General features: G+C 38.3%; 1 protein-coding gene across 1 annotated transcript in view; it reads right to left on the minus strand.

Moving 5' to 3' along the window:
* The window catches only part of NTMC2T5.2 (Calcium-dependent lipid-binding (CaLB domain) family protein), a 38,747-nt gene extending 25,213 nt beyond the window's left edge, over positions 1-13,534 (minus strand). Inside the window, exon 1 of the mRNA XM_088986292.1 lies at positions 11,838-13,534. Within this exon, the coding sequence (XP_088842418.1) occupies positions 11,838-12,679 (842 nt within the window). The 5' untranslated portion in view covers positions 12,680-13,534. The remainder of the gene's footprint in view (positions 1-11,837) is intronic.
* Positions 13,535-13,792: the final 258 nt, after the last annotated feature.

Raw genomic sequence — 13,792 nt, forward strand, 5'->3', positions numbered from 1 at the left:
TCTCCATACTATATCTTTTGACAATCTTGTCAATGTAAACAGACTAAGATAATCCTATTATCCTCTTCAACTTATCTCTATAGAGTCGAAAGACCCAATATATAGGAGGCTTCTCCAAGATCTTTCATGGAGAATTGCTGTGAAAGCCACACTTTCACCGTATTTAGCATTCCTACATCATTCCCAATGAGTAGAACGTCATCTACATACAGAACCAAGAACATAACCTTATCCCCACTAGTCTTCCTGTAAACACAAGGTTCATTCGAATTTTGCTCAAAGTCAAACTGTTTGACGGAAGAGTCAAACCAGATGTTCCAACTCCTAGAAGCTTGCTTAAGTCCATATATGGATCAATTGAGTTTACATAACATGTGTTCCTGACCTACAACTATGAAACATTGTGGTTGCTGCATATAGATATCTTCAATAAGATCTCCATTCAGGAGAGCGGTTGTGATATCCATTTGCCAAATCTCGTAGTCATGGTACGCTGCTACAGCTAGTAGGATCCTAATGGATTTAAGCATGGCCACAGGCGAAAAAGGTTTCCTTATAATCGATTCCCTCTTTCTGAGTATACCCTTACACCACAAGACAAGCCTTGTAGGTCTCAACTTTACCATCGGGGCCCTTCTTCCCCTTATACATCATTTGCAACCAATTGCCTTTACCTAGGGGGTGGATCTACTAGAGTCCAAACTCCATTGGTCTCCATTGAGTCCATCTCAGCTCTCATGGCATCTACCCACTTCAAGGAATCTATGTTCAATATAGCTTCTGAATAAATCACGGGACCCTCCTCACTGGTCGTGGCTTCCACCAAGTAACTTTCTTGGTGATAGTCGTAACAAACTAGAGGCCTAGAAAACCGGGTAGATCTTCTAGGTTGGATATTTTCAGGAGCTGGTGGGACATCTCCCAGTAACCCTGGGCTCTCCTTATCAATAACAACTTCCTGATGATGATTATCCAAGATGTAATCTTCCTCTAGGAAGTGGGCATTTCGACTGCAAAACACATTTTGCTCTTTTGGATCATAGAACAAGTAACCTACAAAGCCTTTGGGGTAACCTACAAATAGGCAACAGCTAGTCTTGGATTCCAATTTGTTAGCACTAGTTCTTTTAACATGTGCTGGATACCCCCAAATCTTCAAGTGTCTTACACTTGGTTTCTTACCGATCCATAACTCATATGGAGTCTTAGGAACGGATTTAGTTGGAACCCGATTCAACACGTAAATCGCAATCTCTAATGCAAAACCCCAAAAGGATGTAGGTAACTCTGAGTGGACGAGAAGTGATCGAACCATATCTAATAGAGTCCGATTTCTCCTCTCTAACACACCGTTTAATTGTGGTGTAGCAAGAGGAGCTACTTGTGATACAATCCCATTTGCCTTTAAATAGTCCCTGAATTCGTCAGAGAGATATTCGCCGCCTCGATCTGATCGAAAGGTTTTAATTTCTCTCCCTAACTGTTTCTCGACTTCTTGTCTGAATTCTTTTAACTTTTCAAAGGATTTGGACTTATGTCTCATTGGGTAAACATAACGATACCGAGAGTAATCATCAGTAAATGTAATAAAATAAATGTGTTGGTTTCGTGTCCTAGCATTCAGGGGACCACATACATCAGTATGTATCAGGTCAAGTGTGCATGTAGATCTTTCAGGCTTACCGGTAAATGGCCTCTTCGTCATCTTACCCTGAAGGCAAGGTTCACAAGTTGGAAGATCTTCTACAGTTAGAAAATCCAAAGGACCATCATTTACCAACCTTGTGATACGATCTATGTTGATGTGGCCAAGTCGGTAATGCCACAGGCACGTGGGGTTAACTGTATCACGAGTTCTCTTCTTGGGGATTATTTCCAAAGTAGTTTCGGTAATGTCTATTTCTAGAGAATGATGGAGAACATAGAGACTATTCTCAAGTTCTCCGTATGCGAGGAATTTGTTATTCCGTTTAATAGTAATCACATTACTGAATAAGATAGAACAACCATCCATGCACAATTTTGAGACAGAAATCAAATTTCTTCTTAAATTATGTATGAAAAGACAATTTTTAAGTACAATTGTTCCTTCTCTAAAAACTAGTTCTACAGTTCCTATGGTTGTAGCTGCAACTGTTGCAGAAGTCCCCAAGTAGAGCGTCACTTCTAAGTCACTCAGTCTTCTACTTATCTTGAACCTCTGCAGTGAGTTACACGCATGAGTTGAAGCCCCGGAGTCAATACACTAAGAAGTAGAAGAGACCAACAAATTGGTCTCTATGATAAAAGATTCAAAATTACCTTGCTTCTTAGTCTCCAGATATTGAGGACAATTCCTCTTCCAGTGGTCGGTCTGTTTGCAGAAGTAACAAGCATCTTATGCCTTATCTTTCTTCTGCTTTTTAGTTTTGCTACCCTTCTTCTGAGCCTTCCTTTTAGCCTTCCGCTTTTTCTTGCTCGATTTTCCACCTTCAATAAGCACGGATATCGGCTTATCCCTCTTAATCAGTTCTCCAGCCCTTCGCAATATATTGCCAAGTTCCTGAAGGCTAATGTTTAGCTTATTCATGTCGTAATTCATGATAAACTGATTGAAGGACGAAGGTAAGGAATTGAGGATAGCACCAATTTTTGTGTCATGATCTAGCCCTGATCCGAGAGCCTCCGGTTCATTGATATAACCCATCATCTTTAGACAATGGTCATGAACCTGTTAGTTCTCGGTCATCTATGCAGTCATAAATAATTTTAAGACCTTTTGTCGAGTATAATGGTTCTGCTCTTCATACATAGTCTTCAGACTATCCAATATATCCTTGGACACTTCAATCTTATCGAATTGTCGTTGTATCGAATTGTCTAAAGAGGCTAGAACATAAAACCGGGCAAGAGAGTTTTTCTCTTCCCATTCTTGATACTCTCTTCTTCGGGCCTCAAAAGCCTTGTCACCCAGACGATCCGGAGCAGGGTTCTTAGCAATTTTGTCCAACTTCTCGAATGTTAGAACCAGCATAAGGTTTCGGAACCAGTCAACATAATTAGGGCCCTTGAGTTTGTTATCATCCAACAACTTGGTGAAGTTTTTGTTTGCCATTTCTGGTAAAGGCAAAGCAAATTTATAAGTCCACAACCTAATTGATTCATGTCATCACATAGAAAGAGCTTTTAACTATGTTCCATTTCCATTTTGGGCATCTCTGAGATTCCCTCCAATCTTAGTGACGGAAACAGTTGTGTCTCTGGAAATGTGGGAAACCACATGGGGTGCATGGAGTCAACTGTTTCATCTGCAAAACCCCACCACCTACTGTGAAGGATCTCATCCACTCATCTTATGAGTTTTCCCTTTGGCATCTGTCAGACAAGGTTCATAGCCATTTTAGGTTAAACCTTTCTATCCAGTAAGTGCTCACCCATCATGTTTGTGAACGCCAAGGTACCATGAGAGAGTCTTCCATTTTATGATAGGCCCCTCCCACATCAGTCTATGATGCCCCTATCATCTCATGAAGCAATCCGGCCAATTGCATTAGCAGATGGATAGCCCAATTTTATGGTGCATATCCACCCACCAATACAGTCAATCTTCATACTAATGATGGAAGGCCTTCAGAGAATTCATCATATGAAATTCCCTATCACATGCACTTATATTTAATGGAGGGAACGAAACCCCCTAGATCTGATTTGGGTCAAACCAAAGTGGCTCCCACTGGCTTTCATAAAGCCAAATTCAAAGTGGGACCAAATGGCTAGGGTTTCGAGGTGTTCCTCTTGGGGAGAAACTGAAATGGGCCCCACTGAGAAAGGGAGATCATCCAATGATCTTAAGGGCACCATGGCAATGATGTGCATTCAACCATGGTGTTCGAAAGAGCCACTATCGAATTAACATGGGCCAAGCACTTATAGCCCATGTACATAGCACATCACATCACATGCATGGAATTCATAATTGATTTAATCAATTAAATAACTATAAAGCCCATACATAAAGCCCATTTAATTCCATAACATTACCAATTAATATTATCTAGGTATATGGGCTGAACTACAAAAAGCAGTTTGACCCATATAGCATTTATGCTGAATTGGGCTAAAGCAGTTTTAACAAATTAAAACTGGGTTTAAAAGATGTGGGCCGAATTGCATCTTGCAATTAACCATCAATCCCTTGGCCCATGAAGGAAATTTTAGGGTTGAGAATACCCCCATCGAACCACAAATTCGGTCCAACCAGTTTGATCCAATCTGGTTCGAATGGGTCTAGGGTTTGATGTTTAATTCAAGATCCAATTCAAGAATCATGATCTGAAAATAAAGAAACTGATACATGACAATCAAGAATCAGTAAGAGAGTTGTTCGTAAGGTTGTTACCCTGCAAAACAAAGATCAGTTCGTAGTATGTAGTTTCCAAAACTGCAAATCGCAGATCGTTGAACCCGAATCTACGAAATTCTCTCCTTTGCGCTTTCAGCTTCTATCTTCAAATGAAATAAAAATAGAAAACCTAACTTTTCTATTAATATTACATCATATTCGAATCCCTATACATTTCGTCTAAAATTAAAAAAAAATTAATTAATTAAATTAATTATAGACCAAGAATGAATAGAATAAATCAGCAAGTGCGCAGACATGTTACAAAGCCTGGCCGAGTCCATCACCATGGACTCTTAATGGGCCCAACATTTACACTAAATGGTCATTGGGTTCAGCCACCTTATGAAAACCAAGGACTATGGGCAGATGCAAGATTAGCTCATCAGGTATTACCCTTAATGGTCTTACACTTAACCTTTCAGCCATAATGATCAAACACTGCCTGACAAGAAAGGACCTCTCCCTCGGCTGCAAGGAATAGTGTTGCACTGTCTATTCACATGGATCCCGAGAATTAAAACATTTTGCAAACATTTTGAAACCATAATACATATATATATATATATGTATATCTCTATATAAATATATTTTGCAAAAACAAATTTCAACGGTTGAAATCAATTACCGGCGGTTTAGGTTTCCATCAGAGAGAGTGCATCTTAGATCATTCACTTTGTCCGACAAAGGGGTTGATCCTATCACTATGATCACCGCCCCAACATACCCAAATTTTAATCCCCTCTAAGGATCTCACTAATTGGCATATCAAAGACAGCTCGATCCGACACCTAGTGCAATACCATAATCGAGTCTAGGGGTCAGGTGTAACATTCCAATTTTGTCCATCTATCTCCAAGGTCCAAGGCAATACTGGATTTTTGGTCTGGTTCAGGGTTTCAAGAAAACCCACACTACATGTACCTCAGGTCTCACAATGGCAGTTAAGACAAGCCACCCCCTCTAAGGATTTCATTAATTGGCATATCAAAGACAACCCAATCCAACACTTAGTGCAATACCATAATCGAGCCTAGGGGTCAGGTGTAACATTCCAATTTTGTCCATCTATCTCCAAGGTCTAAGGCAATACTGGAATTTTGGTCTAATTCAAGGTTTCATGAAAACCCACACTGCATGTACCTCAGGTCTCACAATGGCAGTTGAGACAAGCCACCCCAACCAACTTGGCAGCACATCAATTGCAGCCTTGGCAGGATATATCTCCCTAGATCTATCCAACGGCTGTGAAGATTTTAAACTAACACGACTCTCATAAGTTTCCAGTTTAAGGGTATTACACAAAAACATACCACAATGACATGAATCAATTATGTACTTTATTCATTTACAATAAATGTCAAAAGATACATCAATCCGATTGGAGCTAAGGGCATAATTGTCTAACATGTACTGCCTATCAAATTTTTTTCTTGCTACTGCAATTACGAATTAGTTAGTAGTTTTATCTAGTTATAAGTCCTTGGTCTCTTGGTTTATAATTTTATTGCCAATAATCCCTTTAATTAGAAATTACATAGGGATCTCATCTCATCCTGAATGAAATCCCCATTGTCCCAATCTATGATACCTAGATGCCTATATATACCTAGCATACCTAAGTCTGATATCATACAGATATTGCATGGAGATTTCTAGATATATTCTATAACATTAACACTTTTAAAATGGTATGTTTTAAAAATTTTACTAAAAAAAATCTGCACATATTATACACAATTAAATTTGGTAACACATAAGTCTTGAGAAATGACATTTAGCTTCCAAAACTAAATGCAAACACATGATATAAGAATATTACATGGTATACTCATGCATGTATTCATATCCAGCATTTTAAGAAATGGAGAGTCATATCCACGTTTCCCATATCCATATCTGTATCTATAATCCATATTTGGGCATCATTGGTCCCAATATAACCCCCCCTACGCCATGCACACTAAAAGGGCCCAAGTTCCCCAAATAACACCCCTTAAATTTGACTTTAATTCAACCATGTTACTAAAAAGGCCATACCCCCAATGTTCGTCCCAGCTATCCGGGGGTATTGGGAGGGGTAGACTGAGTATGGTCCTGACCTTTGGCATTTTTTACACACACATTGACCACCCTCTGACTTAAACCCACATTTGCATTTGCCAACCCAAGATTTTACCATTACACCAAGTAATGGCCCCTAATTTAATCATGGTACTAATCAGGAAATAAAAATGATTGAATCTATGTCAACCAACACTTTGCCCCATTACAGAATCATAAACCATAGGCAAAGTTGGTTTCAATCAGAAAAATTATTGAAGGGACCAAGGTTCTCCAAATAACACCCAATAATTCAATTATGTTACTAATCAGAATATTGATAAATCCATGTCAACCAACTGTTTTCCATTCTTGGTCAACTCAAAAATAGAGTTGATAAACCTTAGGGTTATTTAAGCCTAGGAGCTTATTTTGTGTCTTTAGAAACTCTAGATTGATACTGTTATCATGTGCACTTGTTCTATTCATTTTATCCCTATGTTTCTACTCAGATGGATAAATGAAAATCTACCACCATCATCATCCATTCCTTATCCCAACTATATGGAGTTCGCTACATGAATCTTGTTTAACCAATCCATTCTACTTAAAGTCATATTCACAGTTAGATGGATAAATGAAAATTAAAGCAACAAAATTTTGAAAGTACCAACAAAATATTTGTTCAATAATCTAGAAATAGCTAGGACAAGATTTTTTTGGATAGATAACAGAAACTTTTTTTAATAGAAAGAATAAAAAGGAGGATACAACAGGAGGGAAGGAATAGCTAGGACAAGATTCACTCCATTTCTCACAAACTTTCCCATTTAATATTTCAGTACATTAAGAAACCATTTCGTACAATAAAAATATGGAGTATAAAAGATGATACAATAAATATCAAGATTAAAATGGTAAAGTAGAATCTACTCACAAAGGATATGGCACTTAATAGAATGGAATGGTGAAACGGGATTTATGTAGCCAACGCCATATAGTTGGGACAAGGCTTGGATGATGATGAGATGAGTAAAAAAAGTAATATGGCTGTGGGCAGCTCTGTGACAGACTGGGTGCTGATCCTACGAGATATTTAGACAGCTAGAAAAGATGGACCTCGGAAATAGATTAGGGGAGGTCCTGGGTTTTCAAATATGTAAAGTGGAATTTGTTCATCACTCTTAAGTTGGTCTGTGTAATCGGATGACAATTTGCCACCCTTATATGTAATCTATTTTTGTTTCTTTAATAAAATTTCTTATTTAATATTTACTTATCAAAAAAATGCATAAGAGTCCAAAAACTTTTACCATGTCAATATCTTTGAGTGAAATTACTAGAAAAGGTCAATTTATTTGAGGGGATAAAAAAAAGGAACAGCATCAGAACTGCAAGCCTTCTTTGATGAAAAAAAAAAACAGGAAATTTGTCAAACATAATGAGCAAAGACCAAGTTTGCATATGTCCAAATGAGGGCCCTAACTAAAAGTTTAGTAAGGGAAACATTTAGTGTTCTAGAAACAAAATAAAACTAAGAAGCTTAGAATTCCCAATGCAATGATGCACATGTTAAGAGGTGTCATTTCATGGGCAGATTAGTCATTCTATTCTTCATAGTGAGGGAAGGCTTACATTTATGTACTTGTATTAGTATTATGATTAACTAGAAAATTTGTGATTCTAGATGGCGGGTGATCAAGAGCAGAGTCTTGGATATTATTTAAGTGTTAATGATAGCCTAAATATCCAAGCTGCTACCAAGAAACATGATGATACTAACTTCTTTGAATGGTCACAGTTCACGAAATTGCTTGTTGGAGGCTGTAGGGAGATGAGCTCACTTAGACAGAAAAAGAGAAGAAACCCCAATCTGATGATCCCTCTTAACCTAGTAGGAGTAAGAGAATTTGATAGTAAAGTCATAGTTAGTTTGCTCTATGCAACCTCATATTGAAAGAACTATATGTTCCTATCTATGGCCAATGATAGGGGTGGTCATTCTTAGTTCAGCCCAGCCCACAATATAATATAATATTTATTATCATATATATTATACATAATATTTTATACGAGGATATATTATATTATATATACTTATAAAATATAAAAAATTTATTATATACATATGACACATGACAATACACAAGTCAACTCAAATATGAGAATTGTTCTCATAGGCAGCGCCTTTTATAGATGAAGGCCCCCATTTCCTTTCCCAAGCAATGTGGGACTCAGAACAACACTCAGTAGTGAGTTTGACACACACTACACTCACTACTGAGTGTTGTTCCAGGTCGCACATTGCTTGGGAAAGGGAATGAAGGCCTTCATCTATAAAATGATAGGCAAGCCAAGTCAATGGATTAAATAAGGCCCATGCCTTATTCTTTGTGCCATAGACCCAAAGCCTAGCCAAGCCCAGCCTAACTTGGGGTTGTGTATATTATTTTCATGTATTATACATTATTTAGTTTAAAGTTTTCTAAATAATTAAATTTTTTTAATTAGATACCATGGGCCTGACCTAGCCCAGGCCTAGGGTCCATGCCAGGCCCGGCCCAGGCCTAGGCCATAACCCCTAGCCAATGACATATGAGATAGGATGACTGACACATATTCATGGGTCAAGAACCATAGTGTACCAATTGTGTAGAAGTAGGCAATATTAGACTGGGGGAGTAGCCTGCAGTGATATATTTTTCTTCCTTTTAGGCTTTGTGGAGAAGAAATAGACCAGCTAGAAGATCTTGAGTGGATAAACCCACTATTCCACTTGATGATGAGCAGTACAAGGTACATATAGAGAAGCAATGAAGCTTCTGAGATTTCTGCTATGATTAGCTCTAACTTTAACTTCACAAGGCAGCATATTCTGAGCAATGATGCTCTTGGCCTTTACTTATTTTCTTGTTTGGGAGGGGAGTCAGAGATTTTCCATGGTGAATACTCATGCACTTGAAGTCTGAAACATTCTGCATTGATCACTAGTAATAATTTTTATCACCTAGTGGAGATTCATTTGAAAAGAAAATAAAGATATTTAGATCTAACCATGCTAAGGAATTTTTTGAAAGCAACTTTGACATTATTTTTGGAAGAAAAGGGAGCAATTCACTAGAGCTCATGTGTGTAAACCACAATAAAATGGTGCAACAAAAAGAAAGAGTAGACATATGTGTTAAGGTTTCCAAAGGGCTACTGTTTTAGATGTCCCCATTTGGTTTTAGGGAGATGTCTTCTTACTATAATCTATTTGATCCAAAAACTGCCTTCCGGGGTGCTCCAGTTCAAGTCCTCACATCAACTATTGTATGGTGATGAGTCTATCTTTAGTCTTCCTTTACGTGTCTTTGGTTGCACGTGCTTTGTTCATTATGTGAATCCTTCTAGAGTCAAATTTCATAGCAAAGCAATAAAGTGCATTTTTTCTTGATACTTTAGCACTCAAAAGGGGTATACCTATCTTGATCTTGCCTTTGGCAAGTGGTATCCAAGTTCCAAGGATGTACCCTCTTTGTGTCCCAACCTTTCTTTCATTTATGTGTCTCTCCTCAAGAAGAGACTATCTATGAAGAGAAACAAAGCCACTTTCCTTTGCTTATTCCCGTACCTGTTCCTACTTCTGACACTTCTCTTGCTTATGAGCCTCCATCTACTACTATCCTTGAATCTTCTCCATCTCCTAGTGTCCCTAAGCCTTTTAAGTTCCCCCATTAATTTGTCAAGACAAGAGTTGTAGGCATACACCAAACAAAAGGTGACTACAGAAATTGAACTTCCAAACAATCTGACTCCTCAGGTTTAGGTAATTCTACTAGCCATGCTCCTTGCTCTTCAGATGATTCACTGTCTAACATTGACCTTGATCATTCCATTGCTTTGTGCAAAGGTAAAAGATAATGTATTCAGTCCTCTAGTAGTGTTCTGTACCCATTTTCTAATTTTGTTTTCTATAACTCTTTGCCTCCACCATACTGTTGTGACTTGGTCAAGTGTTGAAGTATAGAGTTGTGGCACATGGAGTCTCAAAGTTGCTCTGGTTAAGAATTCTTCTAATAAAGTTATGGTATCAGATTTGAAAGCCCTATGGATAGGGGTGCAAACATATCCAATTGGATCAGATATGGGTAGATCCAAATTTGATTCATTTGTACTCAAATTCAAATCGGATCTTATTCAATGGATTTATGTTGGATTGGGATCAAATTCAGATTTCAATTGGATATTGAATAGTATAAATAAATTAAACTAAAAATAATCAAAATAATATACTGTATCCATAAAATTAATTAAACATGACTTTGATATTATATTTTATGAACAAAATTAATTGATAATTACTTAATGAAACTGGTACCTATGAAATTCAGTAAAAACACAACATTCAAATCAATTTTACTAATACGTCATAAAAAATTTAAGTATATAGCGTATAGGGGTGGATCCATGTTCAATTAAATTATCAATGGATCAATCAGATCAACCTTCTCTTATTATTACCAAAGAATTCAGATCAACCTTAATGGGATCGAATTCAAATACAAATTTGGACATCAGATACCATTTGCAGCCCTACCTATCAAGCTATTTTGTAATAATCAGGCAGCAATAAACATTGCCAACAATGTCTAGTTGGCCAATTGCATAACAAAAGGAGACCATCAGTCCAAGTTAGAAGAAAATTTGTGCAAGTTAGGCATTTGTAACATTTGCACCTAGCTTGAAAGAGAGTGTTAAGAGCCACCACGTAATGGGCCAATCAGTTACTTTATTCTTTAATCATTATACTAGTTGAGGGCTTATGTGTAATTTACTTGTATTAGTATAAATGTTAATGAGAGGATGACATCCAACAGGTTTTGCCCCTTCATAAATTTTTCTCTTACTCTTCACAAAACTTACAACCAGACTTAGATCTAATTCACAAGTGCACAAAAATGATAAGAGGGAAATATGAAACAGATCCCTAGAGCAAAGAATAAAGGAGCAGAACTCTCCCATTTCAATTAGATAACGTCTCAAATAACTTGTTTTTCCTCAAACTGAGGCCCGCCTTCTCATGAGAAAGTCTGAAGCCGTAATAGACTATTCTAGACAAACTCAAGATGAATGTGAGTATGTCCATAAAGAACAATAGAGAGATAAGCCAAAGGAGATGGAAAATAAAACATGATTTCTGAGCCCAAAGTTTGTAGTATCTTGCTTCTAGTTATATAGACTAAGAATATTTTCCCATGAAAAAACCATTAAGCAATAAAGAAAATCTATGTAGCTCAGAACCAGATAACATGGAAGGCATCTCAACTTAACAATGTTATAGAAGAAGCACAAAACAAAGAAAAGGAAGAGAGAAGAAGAAAATAGAGAATGAAAAAATCCATAATTGAATGATGGTCTTTAGAAAACTTACTGCAAATCATTAACCCGACGAGACGTTCTGCGCTCAACATTCCTGACAGAGAGTGGCTCTTCCCCGAGCGAGAATTGTTTTATTTCAACCCTCTCCACATAATCAGGTTTCTTCAGATTATCAATGACCGGCTGAAGCAACCCAATGATCCAATTCTCAATACCAGATCTGTACACCTTCCACAGTTTTCCGAGAACCATGTTCACCCATTCCACAGACTCTTTTCTTTGTAAATCCTTCTCGAGGAACAAAGAAAAGCTTGTAGGCACCTGTGGCCAAATACCAGTCCGAGCATCAGGGCTCTGTTTATTTCTCTTCCTTGATGTCCACAGCTTATCAAAGACAACCCCAACAAAGAAAAAGAAGACAAAAAGACCCACCACATTCCTGTTGATTGGAGGAGAGGGAATGGGGTGGATTACTCCTAGCTGAGTCCTGAGTTTATCGACCATAGGATCTTCCTGGAAGCTAGTAAAACTCGACGCCATTTGAATATGCTCCGGAGCAAGTTCTCCATGGTCCAATTCATCTACAAATCGCTTAGCAACCAAGACTTTTGCGCCCCGCCTTGCTGAATTGCAAAACTCAATACTCAGATTCGGATTTCGACCATCGGTCGAAGGAAGCATACATGCTCTACAAATCCATCTTCTTCGAGAAACCTTACTGGAGACAATTCCAAGAAATAATTTTTTCCCACAGCACCCAATTAACCAGGAATTCCTTACATTTCCACCTCCACTCGTAACCCCAATTCTATCAATCTTACGAGGATAAACGGAAGGCGAGACCCAAACAAGATGCGAGACAACCCAGCTCGCAGAAGCAGATTGCAAGATCATTTAAACCGTTGAAACTCAGAGACCCAAATCCAAAAGGGGCTCTGCAAATCATACGAAGTATACAGGTAAACATGAATCCAAAGCCAGATTGACTGGCAAGTAATCTCCCGAACCCAAGAAGCAACAGAAGCTAACAAACCTAGAATCCCAAGCCGCCACTAACGCAATCTGGATAGCTTCGGGTTAAGGCACCCCAGATTAAACTCGGGAACCGTTGAAATCTCCATATAAAAAGGAAAGCCGAGACCAGTTTACAGATTGCAGGTCAAAAAGAACAGATTTCGAACTTTTTAACCAAAAAGTCGGCTCTAAAATGGAACTGAAAGCGAAAGGATTTTCTTTCTTGCGACCACTGAATTTTCTTTCGGGGTTTGGAATCGAGTCGGGGAGAAAATGGAGGAGATAGAAAAGAAGGGGTGGGGGTGAGAGAGGTGAGAATTAAGCGTTGAGACGCGAGTGAACTGAAAAAGATTCGGTGAGAGTGGAGGGAAGCAGAGAGAGAAGGTCCCATTCATCCATGACGCGATCACATCTCGTTTTACAAGCCTCAAATGGGAAATGAAGTGGATAAAAGTTTCTTTGGAAGAACGTGAACGTGGACGTGGGCGTGGCGTGGATGACTCTGGCCGCCGCTGGGTCAATCGACTCGCCGACGCGGTTGCTCTTGCCTCTTGCTCGGCGGTCGGCACTCCATCTCACTCCACGACTACAAGTCCACATGAATAACGAATCCCACGTGGCTTTTTCGTGAATTCCGTTGTCGTTGAATGCACACCATCTTTGTGAGTCCCGATCTGTTACCAACAACACGGTCCATACAAAGTGTGGCAGCCGAACATTTCGCTATGAAAACACAAAGGGAGATGCTCCGATGTATCAAATCATGGTTTTCGAAACATGATTGATGCGGACGGTTGAATCGCTTGGCTTAGATTTGATTGGTATGTGTTTGGTTTCGTGGGCATTTATGGATGGATCATTTATTCGTATTTTTTCACTTCAAACATTTCCTGTTGTTTATTGTTTCGTTTGACTTCGTTTTAAACGTTTTTTACTCTTTGTTTCATATTAATACACATTAAAGTGTACCATATCAGTGTTTGGTTTCGAGAA

This window comes from Nelumbo lutea, chromosome 4, assembly GCF_056320005.1.
Source record: "Nelumbo lutea isolate HS-2025 chromosome 4, American lotus-T2T, whole genome shotgun sequence".
Lineage (NCBI taxonomy): Eukaryota > Viridiplantae > Streptophyta > Magnoliopsida > Proteales > Nelumbonaceae > Nelumbo > Nelumbo lutea.